The 21,187-nt window shown below is 44.5% G+C and overlaps 1 protein-coding gene across 2 annotated transcripts in view; it reads right to left on the minus strand.

Annotated features, from left to right (window-relative positions):
- Nucleotides 1-5,841: 5,841 nt before the first annotated feature.
- CDC42BPB (CDC42 binding protein kinase beta) overlaps nt 5,842-21,187 on the minus strand; it is a 97,261-nt gene continuing 81,915 nt past the window's right edge. For both annotated transcript variants that reach the window (XM_075426605.1, XM_075426604.1), the window contains 10 exons: nt 19,179-19,395; nt 18,729-18,791; nt 14,643-15,239; nt 11,885-11,982; nt 11,689-11,773; nt 11,416-11,536; nt 11,207-11,324; nt 10,006-10,114; nt 9,843-9,913; nt 5,842-7,602 (listed from right to left, as the gene is read on the minus strand). In XM_075426605.1, coding sequence (XP_075282720.1) covers nt 7,471-7,602; nt 9,843-9,913; nt 10,006-10,114; nt 11,207-11,324; nt 11,416-11,536; nt 11,689-11,773; nt 11,885-11,982; nt 14,643-15,239; nt 18,729-18,791; nt 19,179-19,395 — 1,611 coding nt within the window. In that variant the 3' untranslated portion in view covers nt 5,842-7,470. The remainder of the gene's footprint in view (nt 7,603-9,842; nt 9,914-10,005; nt 10,115-11,206; nt 11,325-11,415; nt 11,537-11,688; nt 11,774-11,884; nt 11,983-14,642; nt 15,240-18,728; nt 18,792-19,178; nt 19,396-21,187) is intronic.

Genomic DNA, 21,187 nt, shown 5'->3' on the forward strand with positions numbered 1-21,187 from the left:
GCCAGTGTCGGGGTTCCCGGGGGGAGCAGGTGGGAACGTGACAGCTGGGGACCATCACTCTGGCCCGGCTCTAAGGAGGGTCGGGGTAGCAGCAGCACCAAGGGGCCTCCTTAGCGGTGGTGTTTGTGGCCTAGTATTTGCCAAATACCCTCAGCTGCCCGCAACGTCAGGCATTACAGTGTGATTCATCACAGGAGCAGGGCTGGTGGGTGAGGCTGAAATTATGGAGATGTATTCAAATTTATGCAAATTTACGCTCTACTGGGTTTTCAGTGGGGCTTGTTGGCATATTCCATAAGGAAGCAGCTATTTTAAGTTTATTATATTTTGTTGTAGTCTCTGGAAGACATAATCCCTTCTCAAAGGCCTGGGAATTCATCATTAGATGCATCAGAGCCCCGACGAAGGGTGACGGGCAGCGCGCGGCGGTGAGACCAGCCCCGCCGACCCCCTGCCTGCAGAGAGACCTGCAGTACCGGGCAGCACGAGCAGGCTGGCCGCACAACGCTAGCTGGGCAGGGAACGGGGCCGTCTCCAGGTTCCGGCTGCTGCCATCCCTTCGCCAGCCTGGGCAGAGCTGGGGCTGAGTGGAGGTCTGCGCGCAGGGGCACGGGGTGGGGGTTTCACCATGTACGGCTCTGCTGAGCGTGCCCTCTGGCACTTGCTGGGGTGAAAAGCGACTTTCCCGGGCAGGAGCTTCTGCTGCGGCTGTCAGGGACTTGGTGCGGGATGGAAGGGTCACTGGCTGGGTCGGGATGCGGAGGAAGCCATAGGCTGCTGCAGGCAGTGGCTGGCACAGGCAGGCTGGGGATACCCAAGCCCCACCATCCCATGGCCCTGAAATAACTGCATCTCCATGGAGAGCAGTGACCCACAGCCGGGTCTGCAAAACTCACCCCACAGCACCCCTGTGACGTGAACCCAAGGGAGAACCCCCACCCCAAGCCCTCATCCACACCTCCTGAGGCTGGCCGCCGCCGCGGCCGGGGGCCGGTGGGGACTGGGCGCAGCACGGCCGGCCCGTGCGTTGCTCGCCGTCGCGGTGCCGGCGCCGTGATGTTACCATGGTGCCTGCAGAGCAGCCGCAGCAGCCGCCGGCCCGCACAGCATCTGGGTCTCGCTGTGCAGGGCGGGCGTTCGCATCCCTGCGGGTGTTTTACTTGCTGCTTGTGAGAGGATTTTTGTGCTCTTTTCCCCTTTCAAATCAGTTCATTGCAAGTGACTGAACCTCCTCCAGCTTACAAGCCTTTAACTAAACAGGATTTACTTTTCCCTGGCCGAGGCCAACGCAGTGCTGCATGCCGGAGGCCGTTGCACCAGGCAGCCCGTCACCCCAGCGCTGCCTGGCGCGAGGAAAGGGCTTGGGGCCATCCTGTGTGGAGCCCCTTGTCGCTCGCCCTCACCTCCTGCTGCTGGTTGTCGGGCCCCTCGCTTCAGCGTCGTGAGGGGTCTCGGTGGCAGCATCCCCCACAATGTACGGTGAAGGCAAGAGGCAAGAGCATCCTGTGGCCGCATGCTGGGAGAGGGAAGAGACAACCTAGCAGCATCAGGGACCATTGTGCAAGATGGTGGCAGGATGGCATTCTTCCCCTGTGAACAGCTGAGGACACCAGCTCTGGTGTGGGCACGGGGGGATTTTGGTGCGAGCCGCAGGCAGGTGTGTTCCCCGGGAGGTGGGATGCTCTCAGGGGACACGCGGCTGGCTGGACAGCCGGCACGGATCACCGCGTGGTCACCCCTCCGTATTGGGGGGTATGGATTTGCTGCTGGCAAGGCTTCATTTTTAAAACGCATTAGCACCTCGAGGTCACTTACAATAGAGGCTTTAATTAAAGTAGAGATCAATTTTTGTCAGCGTGCTAGCAGAGCACACTCTGTACTTTTCCTTCAGGAGCCACGTTCGCTCGCTCGTACAGAAAGCTCAGACAGGGAGGGGGGAGCTCTGCGGAAAAAACGGAAGCGCCAGAGTCGGTTGGCGATGCCGGGACCAACAGCTGCTGGAACACCAGCTGTATCCACGCTCGCTACCCTGCGCGCCGGCGCACGCAGACAGCCCGCGGTGCAGGCAGGGCAACGCAACGGGTTTCGGTACGCAAGGGTCTCCCCTGGGAGCCTGCCTAAACAAGGAATTTAATTCGCAGACACCTTTGGTAAGCAGCGCGTTAGATGGGTGGTTTGTGTCCGCGAGGCTGTGCGCGGCGTGGCTGGGACCTGGTGGCTTTGCTCGGCTCTTGGTCCTGAGAGTCAAGGGTCCTCAGCTGTGACAGACTAATGCAAAATGCATTAGTGCTAATGGCAAGATCTCAGGACTCATTGCTTCCCAGGGTCTGAAAGAAAAAGCAACCTGCACACCGTTAATGGACACCAACTCGTAGCGCCGTGCCTCCCCTCCACGCGTAGCTGCTCACAGAAGTTGTGCAAATCCGGATTCAGAGAGTGCAGCCGGCAGCAGTGCTCAAAATACCTCTGAGCCTGCAGACAGGCTTCGCCCAATGCATTTTTTTTTTAATTTTTTTGGCTTTTTTTATTGGGAAGTAGCAGCAGCAAAAGAGAGGGGACTTGGCAGGGGCTGGCACCACAGAGTGTGGGGTGGCAGTGGAGCGGTGGCCGTCTCCTCCATCGACACGCAGGGTTCTGCTCTGCTCTTCCTCACCAGACCGCAGAGCAGGGGCTGCGTAAGAAACTGGAAAGCAGGCGGAGCTGTAAAAAAATCTGAGGGTTTTATCTATCGGAAAACAAGCAATAAAGCTGCATAAACCTGTGTAGTCAGGTGATGAAAAAGTGCTGCATCTTACTGGGGAGCAGGGGAAATATTTGCTGCAAGGACGGGGAAGGGGCTGATTGCGGAGTCCATGTTCCTCCTCTGGCTGGAGCACAGCACTGCAGCTCTCGCTTGCCGAGCACGTCCCGCTGTCTTCTGCGCTTGTCCTCAGCTAACCCCGCCGGCAACGCTCATCTGAGCATCATTTGCCACTGGGACATGCTCTGCCAGCGTCCTGCAGCAGGCACGCAGCTGACGTCCGGTCTCGTCACCATCCCCATGGCCCAAGAATCACAGAATGGTCGGGGTTGGAAGGGACCTCTGTGGGTCATCTAGTCCAACCCCCTGCCGAAGCAGGGTCACCTGCAGCAGGCTGCACAGGACCTTGTCCAGGCGGGTCTTGAATATCTCCAGAGAAGGAGACTCCACAACCTCCCTGGGCAGCCTGTTCCAGGGCTCTGTCACCCTCAGAGGGAAGAAGTTCTTCCTCATGTTCAGCTGGAACTTCCTATGCCTCAATTTGTGCCCGTTGCCCCTTGTCCTGTTGCTGGGCACCACTGAAAAGGGTCTGGCCCCATCTTCCTGACATCCACCCTTCAGATATTTCTAGGCATTTCTAAGGTGTCCTCTCAGCCTTCTCCAGGCTAAACAAGCCCAGCTCCCTCAGCCTTTCCTCGTAGGACAGATGCTCCAGTCCCCTCATCATCCTTGTAGCCCTCTGCTGGACTCTCTCCAGTAGCTCCTCATCTAGGAGGGCTTTGCAAAGAAGCACTGGGAGCATGCTGGCTGTTTCCAAGCACTGCACGATCCCTCCTGCCTCCCTGATGTGGTACCCATGCCCATAGTACCCCCACCAAGCCCCATGCTGCCGCACTGTCCCGTCAGCGGTGAGCCCAGGCCTTGGGCAGCAGCTCTCAGGCTTTAGGAAGGGGCTGCTCCACGCTGGGCAAGGGTAGCAGTGGGATAGGTCCCACAAGCTGTGAGGAGCCCAAGCCGGAGGAGGGAGGTACAGGATGAGAGAGAGGGGAGCCACATTCACAGGGGTGCAAGCAGAGAGGAGAAGGTGGTCCAGAACTGCTGCCACCGCAGTGGAAAGCAAGGGCTGGGTAGGTGAGCACTACTTTTTGGTACGTCCTCCTCACTTCTGCCTGCCGGACGTGCTTCATACAGAGCAGGCAGGGTGCAAAGTGGAACGAGATGCTCCAGTAGCTGAGCATGCAAAAATACCAGCTCTCTTATTTTGCTTTTCAAGGAGGCTAAACTCAGCAGCGAGACAAGGTTTGTGGGTATGATGCGACACCTTCCTTTGACTGATGCTTTGCTTAACTCTCCTAAGGGTGCAGTTCAGCTCCCACAGCCACCTCTTCCCTCCAACGCTTGCCTGCTTCTCAGTGCTTTAGACTACCAGTGCCAGATCTTCAGATCTTTATGCATCCGCTTTCTCCCAGGGATGCCCAGTGTGGCTTTGCGCAGAACAGCGAGGGTGCCTGGACCCCCAGCGTCTCCATGCTGAGGTCCCCTCCCCGTGACTTAGCTGTGTGGGTACTTACCCTGCCCCCCGGCAGACTGTGCCCACTGAGGAAGCCGTTTGTTCTCCGCACGTCTGTGCTAAGGGCAGAGGTGTTGGCAGATGAGTTCAGTTCTTGGGTAGCAAGGGACACCAGGATGTGTTCCAAAACAGTGAGTCTCTGGGGGCAAAGAGCTGTACTGGAAGTGACCAGCGGATTCTGGTGAGCTGTACGGCCACAGCCTCAGCTTCGGGACCTGATGTCAGGCCTCTGGGAAAACGGAACGGGCAGAGACCAAATCATCCTCGTTCCTTGCGTAACTCAGCTCCTCATTTGTGATACTAGACTGGTAGCCTCCGGGGAGAAGAAAGTGCGCTGTCAGAGGAACATTTCACATCGAGCCTTGAACTTCCAAAAGTTTTCCTGAGGATTCAGGAGGACTCTTTAGGTAACCAGAATCAGAAGCCTTAAGGGAACAGAAGATTTGCAAAGGGCTCTAGTGGAGGACTTGGGGAGGAATTCTGCTTGGCTAGACTTGGGGGCGGGGGGAAGAATAATATATTCATACTGAGCAATTAATTTATTTTTCTAGAAACGTTCTTCTGCTTAAATTATAACCAAGTCCTGGCACTGCTGAGTGCCATGATTTAATACCCCCATAATTAAAGACTTTGTTGTCATCTGAAGTCCTCACTGCAGAGAAAAATCAGCTGAAGAGCAGTAGAAACGTTTTTTAAAAGTCAAAGGCTGATTAGCACAAACACTTGCAGGAAGGCTTCCAGCATGCAGCCCTCAAACCTCCCATCAGCCATCACCCCCAGCCCCAGGGCAGAGCGCGGATGCACCTTCCTGAGCCGATCCGCCCCGGCCTGCTGGCCTTGCCCTGGTAGATTGGGTCAAGCAAGGAACAGCGGGGTCCAAAGCATTAATCCAGGCCTTCCCATTAAGATAATCTGGAGTAAACTGGGCAAGACAAACCGAGGAGTGGTCCGGGAGCACTCGGGCACTCCGTAAGGGCTGGGGATGCTTACCCAGGACACGCTGGAGCAGACGTCAGCTCTGTTCTAGCGACAGCGAGCTCTGCGGTGCTCAAATACTGGAGCACGAGGGGAGCTCTAAAAACCCCCGACATCAGGGGCCGCACCATTCGCTCACCAATCCTTGAAATGTTCATGTTGTTCATGACAAGTCAAAAGCCTGTATTGTTTTATCACACTTCAGATGTCTGAACAGATCCTGTGGCCTCCTTACTATGCTTCAGTCGTTAGGGTATAGTTACATAAATAATTTAAAAATGAATTAATAGGGCCAGCGACTCGATGAAATGACAACTCTAACACAAAGCGAGGGCACAACATTTCAACACTGTATTCCACCGAAAGGACTTCCACCGCTCCTAAACATGCATTTACGTGCAGAAACAGACACCTTTCTCACAGCGTTCAGGCACGGAGCTTCAGAGTATCTTTCAGTTTATGAAAAATGTCCACATGAACAAAGCGGATTTACCATGAAACTAAAGCAAGTGTCAGTGGTAGACTCTTTCACACGTCAAGACAGACGACTATGAGCTTTAAAACCTCCCTCTTCTGCTTTATTGACAGGTAAATTGTTCAAAAATGTTCTCACAATTCAATAATTACAAAGACTTAGACTTACATTAAAAAAGTAAAAACCAGAAAACCCCCAAAGCAGTAGTGTCCAGCTCTACCTGAGCCCCTTTATCAAGAATCTGAGAAAAAGAGCAAGTACTGTCGAACACTTAACGTAACAGGATTAAATGTTGACTAGAACACTCAGTTTAAACTAAAGATAAGTGCACGTCCTATACAGTGTTTCAGAAAAGAACATTAGCCATTGGTATATCATTAGCCCATTTAAACCAAATTTTAAATAAGTGACATCCAACTGTCATAAAATTGGCACAGAAGGCACACTAGTGTGACAATGACAAACTGGATATGCCAGCCACTGAATTAATTACAAGCTTTTAATGAAACATGGTCACAAATCGTTGATTACTAAATGTATAATACATGGAAGCATGAGATTAAATATACACGCAAAACATCACCACTGCACGTGGGCCATAGCAAAATATACAGGAGTGTGTTGTGCATTTTTCTACATGATCAATACTTGATTAATAATCATGGGGTCTTCATGCAGGTGAGGATACAATTCATGAGAAAAGCAGCACCCCCAGTTACACATCCTTCACGTTCCACTTTGGTAACCAATAAAACAGACTGATGTCTTAGTGCGATATAGTCCCTTAGACCAAGCAGACTTCGAGGGCAACGCATCCACGAGAAGGCTTGCTAGCTAAACAATGTAGTGTGTCCTTACACCAAAAAAACAGGAGAAACAACATCTCAGAAGGAGACAGGTAGGAACTAGCAGTAAAATTTTTTTCCACAGAAGTAATTACCAACATTTTAAAAGCCCTGACTAATGACTGATTGATGAGGACTAAAAAGCAGGGTATGGGTAAAAGAAAACTGGCAGTAGTCCTATGTACAAGACTAAAAAGTTGGTAGAAAGATAGAAAGATGGTTATGCAGCTGTATATGTAATGGCTAAATGAATTAAAAGGCCACAAAACTATAACCAACTTCTATTTGACTTCCTGGTGATTCTATTGATGTCAGAAACGACCTACAGCTTCCTAGCATTCTCCTTAAGATTTAGGGAAAAAAACAGTTATGGGAAAAAGGGAAAAGTGTATTCATCTGAGGATGTAACTAGACCTGCTCACATTTCCTATTTAGAGGTCAAAATTGTGTCTAAAAGGATTTCCTGCTAATGAGACATTACATCATTCTATAGAAAAATAATATTCCTGATATTGTAACAACATTATCAGTAGCTCTCTCTATTTCTTTTTCGGCATAAGAATAAGACTATTTACTGGTGGCCTTAAACGCTCCTATGCAATAAAACTGTGTCACAGCTGTGCAGAAAGGAATCAACCGTAACTGAGCAGTGAACAATTCTGCATAAAAAGCTTGATCGCTATTTAGTAAAGAATCTTCTTCATTTCAATAGTTTGTATCTACAATCTGGATATATAATTATTCTTGTACAACACTAGAGATTCAGTGTCAGTCTTGGCACTAGCATCTGAGACAGCCTTGCCCTGCTCTTGAATACTCCATGGAGTAGTGGATGATCGCAGCCAGAACGGCGAGAGCGGTAGTGTTACGCGTCACAGGTTGACTGGTCCAGTCCGTCTAGCGTAAGCTGATTCCTATGAGGAGAGTTGGGACTCGGGGGACCGCTTGGATTTGAGCTGTTGGATGGAGTAGAGTGTTTGGTGGAGTCTGAATCAGGCTGTTAACAAGAAATGTTAAAAAAACCCCGTTACGCTTACTTAAAATCAATTCTTAAACTCAAAAGCTTGCAAAGGTACTCAAAAATTAGGGTAAGCAACACCTATGAAGCAGTGTGCATTAGACGCATTTCACAGCTAAACGTTCATGCAAATACTTCCATTATCGTCAACAGGCCGCAGTGCAGCGACCTTCTGAGGTAACAGGAATTACGGCAAAGTACATGGAAACTGCTAAATCTCAGGCTCCTCTCCTTCAGCCACAGCAAAGCTCTCCTGACGGAACGCATCTACCTGCCCACTGTTGTTCTGGATCTACCAGCCTGCATTTTTGAAGCAATGTTTGTAGCCCAGGAGTAGATTTATCTGCCCATATAAAGATGTAAACAATTACGGTCAATCATCTTCGGTTTGGTGAGAAGGAAACAATCATCTGAGTTGTTTACAAAAAGCAACAGCGACAAGCATGCGAAGTGCCTGACAAAAGAGTGAAGGCTGCCAAGTATCAGGCTGGAGATCTGGAAATAGCATATACTTAGTGGAGACGCCCTACGTCAGTGTCTAATAAAGACAGTCTATCCACAGTTATTTCCCCAGCATTAGACTGGTTGTTGGCTATGTGCCTTCACAGACTGGTCTCGCTGCAACAGGATGGCTGGCAAGCTCCCCACTATTTAGGTGAGTTACAACTCTGAGCAGTGCACACATTCACAGCCAATGAAATACCGCACAGGAAAAACTGGTGCCATTGCAGCAAGTTATTTTCGAGAAAGGGCACATATATTTAGCATCCTTCAAGTATTCTGTTCACAAGGTTTTGCATGGGTCAAACAATAAGATCATCCATAACAGGATTATCCTAACATGGTCCAGTTCATGCTGCGATAAAGCCAAAAGCTATGAAAAAAATAGTATAAAGCCAAAAGGTGGTATTAGAACCTCCTTTTTCAAGTTTCAAGCTACCATTTTTTTTTAATTTAAGAAATTGTAAAAAATTGTAACATCTACCGAAAAGAAAATGTTGTAAAAGCCTTAGAATCTACCACTGCTTGTGCCTACAAGCAGCAATTATCACATTAACATCTTCTCTGCTTAGATTCAGGGACACCAGTTTTGTACAGCCAGGACATTTTCAGTTTGCTGACTACTTGCACATACATTTACTCTTGCCAAAAGCAGCTTTATGTATTTTGAAATATGATTCCTTCTCAATTTACATGACAAAAAGTCTTCCTTAAGGCAGCACAGAAAATTACGTAACTAGTCGTATTACTTTGATGTTCTATGATAATAGCCCAGAGAACATTTTTAGGTGCTTTGAGGACGTTTAATCAATTAGTCAAATTTCCCTTGTCTACAAAGCTTAATCCAAGACATAATACCTCTTAAAATATCACCATAAAAAGATCTTTTCACAGCTTTGCTTTTGTGCTGGCGTATCTAACTAGCAATCATATATTACAGGCGGAAAAAAAGTTTGTGGAAGGAAAACATCTCCATAAAGAACATGGTCTTTATGAAGTATTTCCTCAGAAATTTAATTTATTGGAAAAAACCCACAATCTATGGCAACAGGATATTGTCAGTCTCACAGAATCACAGAATGGTAGGGGTTGGAAGGGACCTCTGTGGGTCATCTAGTCCAACCCTCCTGCCGAAGCAGGGTCACCTACAGCAGGCTGCACAGGACCTTGTCCAGGCGGGTCTTGAGTATCTCCAGAGAAGGAGACTCCACAACCTCCCTGGGCAGCCTGTTCCAGTGCTCCGTCACCCTCAGAGGGAAGAAGTTCTTCCTCATGTTCAGCTGGAACTTCCTGTGCTTCAGTTTGTGCCCATTGCCCCTTGTCCTGTTGCTGGGCACCACTGAAAAGGGTCTGGCCCCATCCTCCTGACACCCACCCTTGAGATATTTGTAAGCGTATATTAGGTCCCCTCTCAGCCTTCTCTTCTCCAGGCTGTACAAGCCCAGCTCCCTCAGCTTCTCCTCGTAGGAGAGATGTTCCAGTCCCCTCACCATCCTTGTAGCCCTCCGCTGGACTTTCTCCAGTAGCTCTTCATCTTTCTTGAAGTGGGGAGCCCAGAACTGGACAGAGTACTCCAGATGAGGCCTCACTAGGGCAGTGTAGAGGGGAAGGAGAACCTCCCTCGACCTGCTGGCCACACTCCTCCTAATGCACCCCAGAATGCCATTTGCCTTCTTGGCAGCCAGGGCACAGTCTCCATTTAATAAAAGCTATTTTACCTCTTTGTCAAACTCCTGGTCAGGATCGGACATACTTCGGGAAGGCATGGCTCCTCCCACATCACTGCCACCTGCAGAGAAAGAAGCAAACAAAGCAGGTTTACTCCTCTTGTAGAAGCCATAAATTATAGCTCAGAACTGACAAGCTTGCTTCCAGCCTTACTTGATGAGGGCCATGAAATATAGGTTTTACTTCTCTGCTGCTGCTGCTGCCGTGAGAGGTTAGCTGTAGATGGACATGGTTTTTCGTCCTGTGCAGCAGGTAGGACACTCTACAGTTGAAATGAAACACCTTGTTAGCCAGCAACAAAAGCTATCCAACTAGGAGCTGTTACTCATGAAAACTTTACTGTGCTTTTGAAGCTATTACAACCCAGTGTTGGTAGAAAAACTCTGAACTTACTTGACCACATCCACATATTTTCAGTAACAGACACAAACCCTGAGAAAGACAGAGAAGGAACTAAGCCCCACAGCAGCCACTGGAACCTGCCAGCCAGCAAACCCTCTATGAAGGGGCAGGGACTGCACCAACAGCTCTGCTTTCCTTCCTCCTCCTGCTGAAAGGACAAATGCATTGCCCTCATCTGGGCTAGCTGAGAAGGACAAGAGAAAGCCTGACTAGCAGCTATAAAATGGAGGGTACAGAACATAGAAGTGTACCTTTGCGCCTTCCTCTTGTGGATTTAACACTAAAATAGCTCACAAAATGCTGTATTTGTTAAATACAAAATAAAAATTACGCTATAAAGCACCGCAACTTACATGCATTTTAATTACCTCCACAGCTTTAGTTTTCCCCCCCCTTGTTTTTGCTCTAGAATTAGCAAAGTGCCACAAGCACAGCACTCCAGTTCCTAACAGCTTGTAGCTATTCCTATTCTTGCTAGAGAAGCAGAGGAGGGACAGGAAGAGGAAGAAAGCAGAGGGGAGCCATGCAGTGAGGAATGGTCACTCTCGAGAAAGATTTCAGCAGAGATAGGGCTTGTGGTAGATGTGCTCAAAGCCTGTTGGAGGTGATATCAGAGCAGAATGTCGAGAGGATGAGGGGAAATTCATTCTGTTATTTTAAGACGACAAACAAGAAAAAGGAAGGAGGAGAGACTGATTATTTACAAAACTAGTAACAAGCTCCTGGCAGTGATATCTATTTCTTTCAGTGTCTCATTTGTAAGTCAGCTAACAGTATTTCCTTGCATGGGATTTAGAAGCATTGTGCTTCAGGAAGGTTCAACTTTCTCAAAACGATTAAAACCAGAATTTGGTACAAAGATAATACTTGAACCCCATACAGCTCATCTTCGCAGTTTTTCTGAGCAAGAACAAATGCCCACGTATCCCCCTCCCTTTTAAATGTGTTTTACCAGTGGGAGGTCCATGAGAACCTGCATTCCGTCTCCTGGTCCCATATGAGCCACGTGGTTGAAATTCGTTGGGTTAGAAATCATCTTTGACCTTAGCTCCGGGTCTCTAAGCATTTCCCTAAAAGAACAGAGAGATTTATACTATTAGCATTCCCAGTCTCTGCATGTCATCATGTATATTAAGTTACCTACCACCATTAAATTCTTACCGCCTTTGCTGTAATCGCTCTTCTTCGGGAACCTTAAATACAAATCTTCTTTTGCTCCTGGTTCGAAGCATTTGCTTCTTGCTATTGTCAGATGTTTCTGGCACACTGAGGACTGCTCCTGCTGTAATATCACAATGCAATTTCACATACATAGGTACATGTTGACCCAGACGCATCCAATACAAGTTTCATCTCATGCAACGGTAACGTTGCTTAAAATTACCCAGTTAGCTTCGTATCATTTTCCCATTTCTCCCCTTGCTCAGTACTCACCTGCAAACTTGTTCTTGAAATATATTAGTCTTGGTGGCTCGCAGTTAAGGAGATTCAGCGTGCCGTCCGTGTTTAATGGTCTGATCTGTTTTGGGGAAGGAGGCAGAGAATTAACTCAAGCCTAGCATACACTGCGAAGAAACACCTTATTTAGAATTAACCCAATTAAGTTCTATATTCAAAGAAAATTACTTACCCTTCGCAGGCCAATAGTCTGGACCCATTCCATAGTGTTAACATCAAACACATCAACACCATAGTCGCTATACACTGTTACGTATGAAGAATTGCAACCTGCACAGATTAAAAACAAACAGAAAACCCCAATGTGGTTTCAGGAGTCCAGAACTAACACAGATTTGAGCAAATTTCAATACTTACAAGTTTTCCACCATGTGCGAGATACATTTTAGAACACTTTTTTCCTGGCCCTACTTTCAAACAGATATTTTTGGATAACAGACTTGCTAACAACACCTGCCAGCATCATGGAAAGATACAAATTTGACCCTTTCAGTATTTTTAAACTTCAAATTATGATTTAATGAAATAGCAAAATGGCATCTGACGTTTTCAGACGCATAAAAATTTGCTACTTGGTAGGAACTGAGCAACCAGATTTTCTACAGATGCAGATTACTTCATTTCGGAAGCAACAAACTAACTATACATCTGCTGTGTGCAGAGGAACAGAGAGGGCCACCATCTGTGAGGTGGGTCATGAAGTCATGATGCAGATCTGTTCTCAATTTCCTTCCTCTTTTGCTAACAATTATCTAGCTTTAGATACTCATGTACGGGTTGCTCTCATCAGGCTAACAAAAAAAAGTCATAATGCTTAAAGCCCACAACCCATTTTTTCTTTTTAGCTTTTTTTTTTTTTTTTTTAAACATCAAAGGCATCAGCAGACAAGTTTATTTTAGGTCAACCGAAAAGCTGAGATCCCTAGAGCTTTGTATCAACATGCTGCTTCTGCTCATGTAAAGACTGTGCCCTGATGTAAAGAGCAGTCACTAGAAATTTATGGGATTTAATAGAGAAAATAACTGCTTCAATAAACCAAAGGAAAATAACCCAGTAGGACACCAAACACATTACAGAATCTTCTTAGAAGAACTGAAGCAAGGTTGTAGTGCTATTTTTTAAACTCATTCACAGAAAGCCTTGGACAGCTATCATAAATATGTATTCCAGAAGTGATTTATGGTCAAGTATTTATTATATGGGGTCATGGTTGGCTTGGATGTCCACATCAAGTGAGACCATTGAGCATCAGACAGGAACACCAACTGCTTCTGCCCGGCCAGCTGGTAGCCAAGGCAGAACTTACCAGTCAGAGCTGATGGGCTTGGCCAGATCTCAACTGGTTCCCAGAGAGACAGGTCAGTGTCTGCGCTGGGCTTGCCCACGCTACAGCTTCGAGACTTGCTGGCTCCAAGCCTTTTCACTGTGCTATACTCAAGCTAAGGAGCACCACAACACCTACTGAGCCCCAAACCAGCACATCAAGCTGGTTTAACCACAACCTAGACAGGCCACTCAAGATAACAGAGCTGACTCTGTTAGTGCAGACCTCAGCCTCTCCTAGCATAAGGGGACTGAATGCCCTAGAGACAAATTCTCCATCATATCTTAAAACCTCTCTACAACACGGCCCATTACCACAACAGCAACTGCAACAGGGGAAGAACTATTTCCACTTTGATGATCTCCTGATGGGCAGCTAAAAAAAGCCACCATCACCAGTGACAGGCACCAGCACTGAGGAAGAAGGATGAGGCTAATGAAAAGGAAAGTAATCCAGTTTCATTTGGCAGAGGACAAAGTTGCTCCTTCTACAACAACAGGCCTAGGCCATCGCCACTCAGGACAGCACACACGAGAAGGCTATAAAATAGTTTACAGTAACAACAGCTTCTAATAACAGACAAAATAATTAACTAGCATGTCTAGACTGCTGAAACGCAAAAAACTGTAAAGCTGATAAAGGAAAAGGAAACATTAGCTTCTGCTAATGGCATTTTAAAGTAAATTGGCAACTTCATTGTTTCCTCAGGCCTTTGCTTCAGACTTCTGTACAGAACGAGGTCAGAGTAACGCAAGCAAACAATTTCAGTTCAAGACAATTAAAATTAAACAAACTGCTGTTCGGGCCTGGCCTGATCAAACCAACGAGCACCTAACTGCTCGGCGTGCTATTTGAACAAAAAGCTATTTCTTGCTTTCAATCACTCAAAATACTTTAATTGCTATTTGAGCTCCAAATAGAAATCCCAGTTTTATCATGAACTGCCTTTGGCTATCAAATACCGAAAAATACTCTGCATGTCCTTCTATCCTAATTAACTGATAAACCAATGTGCCTGAAAAGAGCAGTGCCATTGAAAAATGACCCTCCACCTGCCTATATTATTTTTTTAAATTCTCCCCCTAAAAATAAGACCAACAGGAGAAACACTGCAACGAGTTCTGCCAAAAGCAGTATTTTTATCTCTTATTTTGTTATACTGATGAACCCTTAGAGTCACAGTTACATTTAATCTTCAACTTTCTATTGTACTTTGAGTACAGGCCACGAAAGACATCCTAGAGACAACTAGACATTTACACTCTCTAGGGGAGCAAAAATCTTTACAGAATTTCACAGACCAGTAGTCTTGCACTGTCCTGCATCCGGACTACTCTCTGTAAAAATCATTTTGTGTTCCACTACTCGTTCTTCTGTGTCCTGTAACGAGACAGAGCTTCTTTTCTTGTGGCGTCCAGGATCTCAGCCCAGGGGATCGCCAAGTCCAAAACTACCATCAGGAAGAACTATGTACCCTGGTAACTCATCAAAACTGAAACTATAGATATTGAAAGACAAACCGAAGCAAAATAGAATACAATGTTGATTAATTTTAGACAAGTAAAGCAGCAACGGGGATATGGCAACAGAAAAACATATACATACTACAGGCAACAGGAGTTGCAGGCCACATTAGTTCCTGCATGCGTGACCTTCGACCTTGCGAATCGACGTATACTCCCATATGGCTGAAGCAAAGCAGGTATTCCTCATTACTGAGCTCCACAGCACAAAGGGCATCAAAAGACTGCTGTGAGAGGAAGATAAGCGAGGGGTCATTAGGATTTACCAGGTTTATAGATTGTCCATCTCCCTGGATGGTCAACAGAGAGAACCCAGACAGGTAGCCAACACAGAGCTTGTCCTTGAACACTGTCATCCACTGTACAGCTCCTGGAGCCTGGATTTCACTGAATTTTTTGTGGAAAGGTTTAGTTCTGTGAATTTCATAGCAGAAAACCTGCCGTTTGACAGCCACAAACAAACAGGTTGAAGAATTCTTCTTTAGTGTTCCAGTTGTAATCAGTTGGCAGCCTTTAGTTTCTGCAAGCTTAATGTCAAAGTTTCCTTCGGACCCGTCCAGAGAAGCCCAGGGGTAAAGGTGAACGTGATGGTTCCGACCGCAGATGAGGATGATAATTTTCTCTTTGGGAGCAAGCTCTATCTGGTACACCTTCTTGCAGTCAGCAGCTCGGACTATCACTGCAAAGAAAACACGAGCGGCCGTAAGTTAAACATGAAAACCACTGGGCCTGGAAACACTGCAGCGTTACACACTGATGTCTGAAAACGAATCCAAACACAGACACACACCAGAAATGAAAGAGCACTTATTACACACATTCAATGCTCCGTTATTAATTCTCAGAATAATGAAAAAAAGCATTCCTGTAACACTCTCTATGGATACAAAGGCTCACTTCAGCAACAGTCTGCAGGGAAAGCTACTTAACCTCTGGGATAAACAGAGAAAAATTTTTGTACAACAATATCTATACTATCTATACAGTGCAAGATGGTGTATCTTCTGAAACTGGTCCCCCCTTCAGGAAAAACATCAGCATCTTCAGTAAATTATGGAGGAAGACCGAATTATCAGAATACAAAGAGAAGAAATACAAAGTATTTAATGCTGATAACTGAGGATACAAAATGCTGTACTGTTGGCAAATGTCTCAGCCAAACACAAAAGCAGTACGGCAAGTGGGTGTTAAACACCTATGGGGAAAGGCGAAAAATGCCGTGCGCTGAGGAAAGGGTCAGTAAGAATGGGCTTAAGCTGTAAGAAGAGAGGTTTAAGACAGGCACCAGGAAAAGCCTCTCACAATAAAGACTTATGAGGTTACCTATGGAAGCTGGGGAATTTTCACTGTTTGAAGGTTTTTTTAAAACTGGGTTAGAGGCAGCTAATAGGGTTAGGTACAACGTGTTCTGCTTTTGGGATCATGGGTATATTGGTACTTCCAAGTAAGCAGTGAGTATTTCATGGGGTACAAATAGAAGAGACAAAGCAATTCCAAACTAGGAAACATAAAACATAATATGCATAAACCAATTACATTAAAATATCATTTTAATTTTTCTGCTAACTGAATGTGTTCAAAATATTTGTGAATTATAATTAAAAATAAATATTAACTGGAAATTATACGCATTTCTCAGTAATAGCTGAGTAACCTAGCCAAGTTATCAAAATTCTGTAAAGTTACAACAAGACTTTGGCTGTTTAGATCACAAAGCCAAGTGTTTTGTGGTGTCCCCCCAATTGTACAAGCAGATGATATGTCTGAAGAAATGTTCTATGAAATAACCAGATGCTGGAACTTTGCCACAAAGTAAAGATTTTTTTTCTCTAGCTCCAACTCCAGCTTATAGTTTAGTTTATTTGTCAAGAACTGATATTCTGACCTAGATATTCTAACCTTTGATACAAAGCAGCTGGCAGTTAATTTTAACACTGAAAATTACAACTGCCATAAAATGAAAAAGAGATTATGATTTATAAAAAGGCTATTAACATGCAGGAACTGGTCATAGAAAACTCATGCAAAACATCTTTTAACTTTAAACCAAAATTGGTAATTCATTTTCACATTTACATATGACACTGTGATGCAGATAATCGTTCCTTTATGAAATGACCTCTCAAATTAAATGTACGATTTTCTTTTATGCAGGAAGCTGTACTGGAATCTCTGGAATTACTTGCGTCTGAAGTTATGTTTATATCTAAGTACTTACAGAATGGTGACCACTGGAAGTTTACTCAAAGGAATGGCATTTATTATGGCTAAAAAGAATTTCAAATATCTGCTGTCTCCGTGTATAAAGCAGTTTCTCCTGAAATCGGGCAATGGCTTATTCTAAGCAAGAGTAAGCAATAGCATTTTGCTTTTTGCCTCAAAACTACATTCCTGACTTTGTACTTAATTTTATTTTCAAAAGTCAAGTCTTTAAAAACCTATATGCACTGCTGTATTTACATTGAAATGTAAGCTTCGGCATGACTTCAATCCAAATTTCAAATAGTCATAAACTAAATTGCATTGAAAAAGGAAATTCAAATTCTTCCATCAAGTCAAAATTTAAAGAAATATCTTCTTTGAAATTTGAATGACAATGACTAAAAACAGCCAAAGAGATATTTCAGGAGTGTCCCAGGGATTTTTTCCAAAGTTGGAAAAGGGACACAGGCACCTTTTAATTTTACAAATCTGTATCACGGACCTCAACATCCTCAACTGCCAGACAGCTAAAGACACCAGAAGAACCTAAGTTCAGAGGTTATAAAAATAGGTGAAGAAAGCATTAGGTACTTCGTTAGAAACAATCCTACTAGAGTCTTAGCTCGTATGCCACAAAAAAGTATGGATTTGGAGTGTTGTTTAAACACAGAGTGCCTCAGGAATTATAAGAAAGGGTAGATTTCATGAGGTGTGTTTGGCTCTTTTAAAGTCAGAGAGAAAGAAACAAATAATATTTCCTATGGTAACATGGAAAAGTATAAATAGTAGTAGATTATTGTATTTTAAATGTGCATTGCTTCTTAGAAATATATTGCTTAAATTCTATAAATTCAATTTGACTCAACTGATTTTTTCGTTCTTGTTGTTCATTTGTTTGTTCAAAATAGGAATATCTTCTTTTGGAAGCAGACTGCAAAATTAACCAGACCTGTTCTTTGCTTTGCCGTGTTTAAAAATGCATTCTGTATGGATTGACCCCAAATGATCCCCATGCTCACATGCTAACAACCCTTTTGGCTTGCATGCTTTCCCAACCATTCCAAGGGACATCTCCCATCGTTATTTGTGTTTGTGCTCAGTATATCAGGTTACAGGGAAAAATGCTTCCCTTGCTCCCTAGCTGTGATGCCTAACAGTTTGACAATAGAGGGTTATGCCTCTGCCACCCAGGCACTACACAGCATACACTGTGCTGTGGTACTTGGAGCATGCTCTGTGTCAATTTACAGAACGGACACAGCAAGTCTTCAGAAAGAACAGGCTAAACTAATCCCGCTTTTCCCAAAGCAGAGGGCAGAGTGTATTAAGAACAGAAAGGAAAAAGCAGGTTCAGAAGGAAGCATGGGGTCAGGGAAATAAAGAGATAACAGAAAGTGGCTAGCAAAGCGTTCGCTTTGGCCTTCACCAGTCTGAAACAGAATACGAGCGGTTGCCAAATTTCTGGGAGAAACAGACGGTGGCTTTAATGGCAAGTCTACGAACTCCTGTGTTGCTTGCACTGGCTGTCTAACTTCTAATTCTGGTCAGTTTAAGTCCTCTGATGGTGCAGGTTGGAACAAGTCTGTTTGCATGTCAAGTTTTTCTCACTCAGTTGAAGTTGTATTTAGTAAGTGCCTGATAATTCACTGTGCATCAACTGCTGCTGTGTGCGCTCTGTGTGCTGAAGCATTTTGCTGCCTGTTGTGGGAACGCAGTTAAGGTGAGAATGTGCCAGAATATGCCCAGTAACCCATCCCTTTAATTTCAGCCAGTCAACTGAACGTAACGATAATGACCAAATTAGTGCTTATATCTCACATTCACTCTTCCTTCTCATCAATTAACTGAGTGCTTAATACTTACTACACATCAAGGGCTGTTGTGTAACCTATATTATAACAGCACTAAAAGTTATGGAGCTCATTATTCTGTATGTAATTACTGCATGCATTATGGCCTAACTTACCGTCACGGGTCACCTCTATCACATACAGTCCTTCTTCTGAACCAATTGCTATTCTATCTCGATCTAAACCAGGAAGGAAAAAAAGGGCTATTAATTCAGCTATACTTAATCTTATCTTTAAAACAGACTGTTCGCTTTGAACAGCTAGAAAAAACCCTGGACAAACCGATTTTCAACAGTAAATCAATTTTGATCAACTTCACGCAGTCTGTCAAAAGCATGCTATATACCGTACTGCTAAATCAACCTGTTAAACAACTAAACAGTGTATTTACTCCAAGTGGATGAAGAAATTTGAATATCAACGCAAGATTAGCATTTTCCCCGCCATTATTAAATTCCTATGAAGGAATTCAGCTGAGGAATTTACTTCATGGTGCTGTCATTACAGAAGCCCATCTAAAAGCTCCAACAACTCTCTCATACTTATAAAATTTAAAAAAAACATACCTACAATAGCAGCAGCTAAACTTCCTTTAATAAGAGGCAGTGTACTGTCATAGGCTTCTTGTGGAATATGCACAACCTGGTTTTTCAGTCTGTTTTTGTGCAGGATAGACTGCAGCCCTTCTAGAATTCCAACCCACTTTCTCTTCTCATTTTCATTTTCCGTCAGGATCAGCAGAGAACAAGACTTTGAGGGCAAGCCTAAGAGAGAAGCTGTCACCTTATAACAGACAGAGAAAGTGAAATTAATAAGAGCAGTGGAAGTCCTTCTTGACAGTATTAGATACTCCAGAACTGTGAAAGTAAAATAGACTTTTCATAACAAGGCAATGATGTACCTGAGTGGTACGCAACACAGCACACAGCTAATCCAGCCACAGTGCTTTGAAATAAAATGCACAAGCCTCAGTGGTTTCATTTAAAAATTCTCAGTTTTGCTTAATCATTCTGAATCCTAAAATAGGGGCAAGGAATGCTATTTTCCTTTTCTACAATAATCAATACATATCAACAAAAGGCTCCTTCCTGCTCTGAACTGGAATTTCCGTAGCATGCCGTAATTTGGTCTGATCCCTCCTCCCACCATCTTTTAATAACTTCTTGAAAATGACACTCATGCTCTCTGAGTCAGATGCATTTAAACCCAACAGCATCGCTATGATCAGTTCTAGATCTTTATTTTGCTACTTAATTTTCAAAATCTTAGTCCAGGGGCAAGAGCACATCGTATCTTCATTAAAAGCTCTAGAGGAAAGCCATCTTTTGAGACTGAAGTACTGCATTCTCCCACTTATCCAAGTTAAAAAAAATCACAATGGCTTCACTTCATTTTCAGGGAAATCATCCTATAAATCTCAAAGAAAAATGTATTCTGAATACAAAAATGATCAAGGAACTTTCTGTTGGCCAAAGTACGCACTTACTAATTCTTAATATTAGTTCTGTGTCGTGTCTGAAGGGATTGTAGGAACTGTGAGATCACGGGAACTACGCTTTCAGTCACAGACAAACAGGCCATCAGCCACTATCAGCCATTGCAACAGACTTCTATAATAACAACAGCTGCACAGGTAGCAAAACAGCTAAAAGCAGCAAAAGGTGCAACAGTGCAAAACTGAAGGCTGTAACTATTCATACACGGAATAACACACCTTCAGCCTCTATGCCTTGACAAGAAAATCAACATAAAGACAAATGATGTGGTTATGCAACAAACACTTCCTGAAAGAGTGAATTAAGCAACAATATTCATCTTAAAGAATAAAAACACAAACTAAAAAACCCCAACTGCAAGTAAATTTGGGACAGTAGGATGCCAAAGACAGAACTCCAGAGGTAAGATGAAAGTGAACAGCAACAGGAAAAGAGCTGACTAGTTTGCAATTGCTCATAGCCCATATTACTCTGCATCAAGCTTTGTTCATGTCCTAAACTGTAACTAAGCATTAATATTTTAAAGATGGATGGAGGCATAGTGGATAATATTTCTAAATTGGGAAACAAAACAAAACCAGACTTCAGCTATGGTTTTCTCTTTGAAGTACCACCACGTATTACTCCTCGGTGTTTTGGAGGTGGCAACTTACTTGCATTCGAATGTGGAAAAAATGGGAGAAGTTGGTTATAATATACCTGGCATTATTCACCATACAAAAATCCAGTATTTTGCTATGAAACTCAAGGCTTCTTAACTCAAACTGCTAATCTGCAGAAGGACTCCACTACAGACACTCTTACACAATTATTCAAGATGTATTGATGGCAGCACTTAGACTGCGGTGTCTGGATGCCAGGTTGCCCTAACATCCAGCTTTAAAAACTGGTTACCAAGGAGAGATGTTTGCGTTTGAGACATGTTCTTCCTCGTCTCGATTTCATGAGGGGTCAGGGGTGGGAATATTTTAGTGTTTGGCAGCATTCTGGTGTTGCTTTTTGTTGGTGGAAGATGCAAAAGAAATGAAAATCTGTCTTTGTTGGGCCACCAATATCATTACATTACGTGAAACAAGACA

The sequence above is a fragment of the Opisthocomus hoazin genome, chromosome 7, assembly GCF_030867145.1.
Source record: "Opisthocomus hoazin isolate bOpiHoa1 chromosome 7, bOpiHoa1.hap1, whole genome shotgun sequence".
Lineage (NCBI taxonomy): Eukaryota > Metazoa > Chordata > Aves > Opisthocomiformes > Opisthocomidae > Opisthocomus > Opisthocomus hoazin.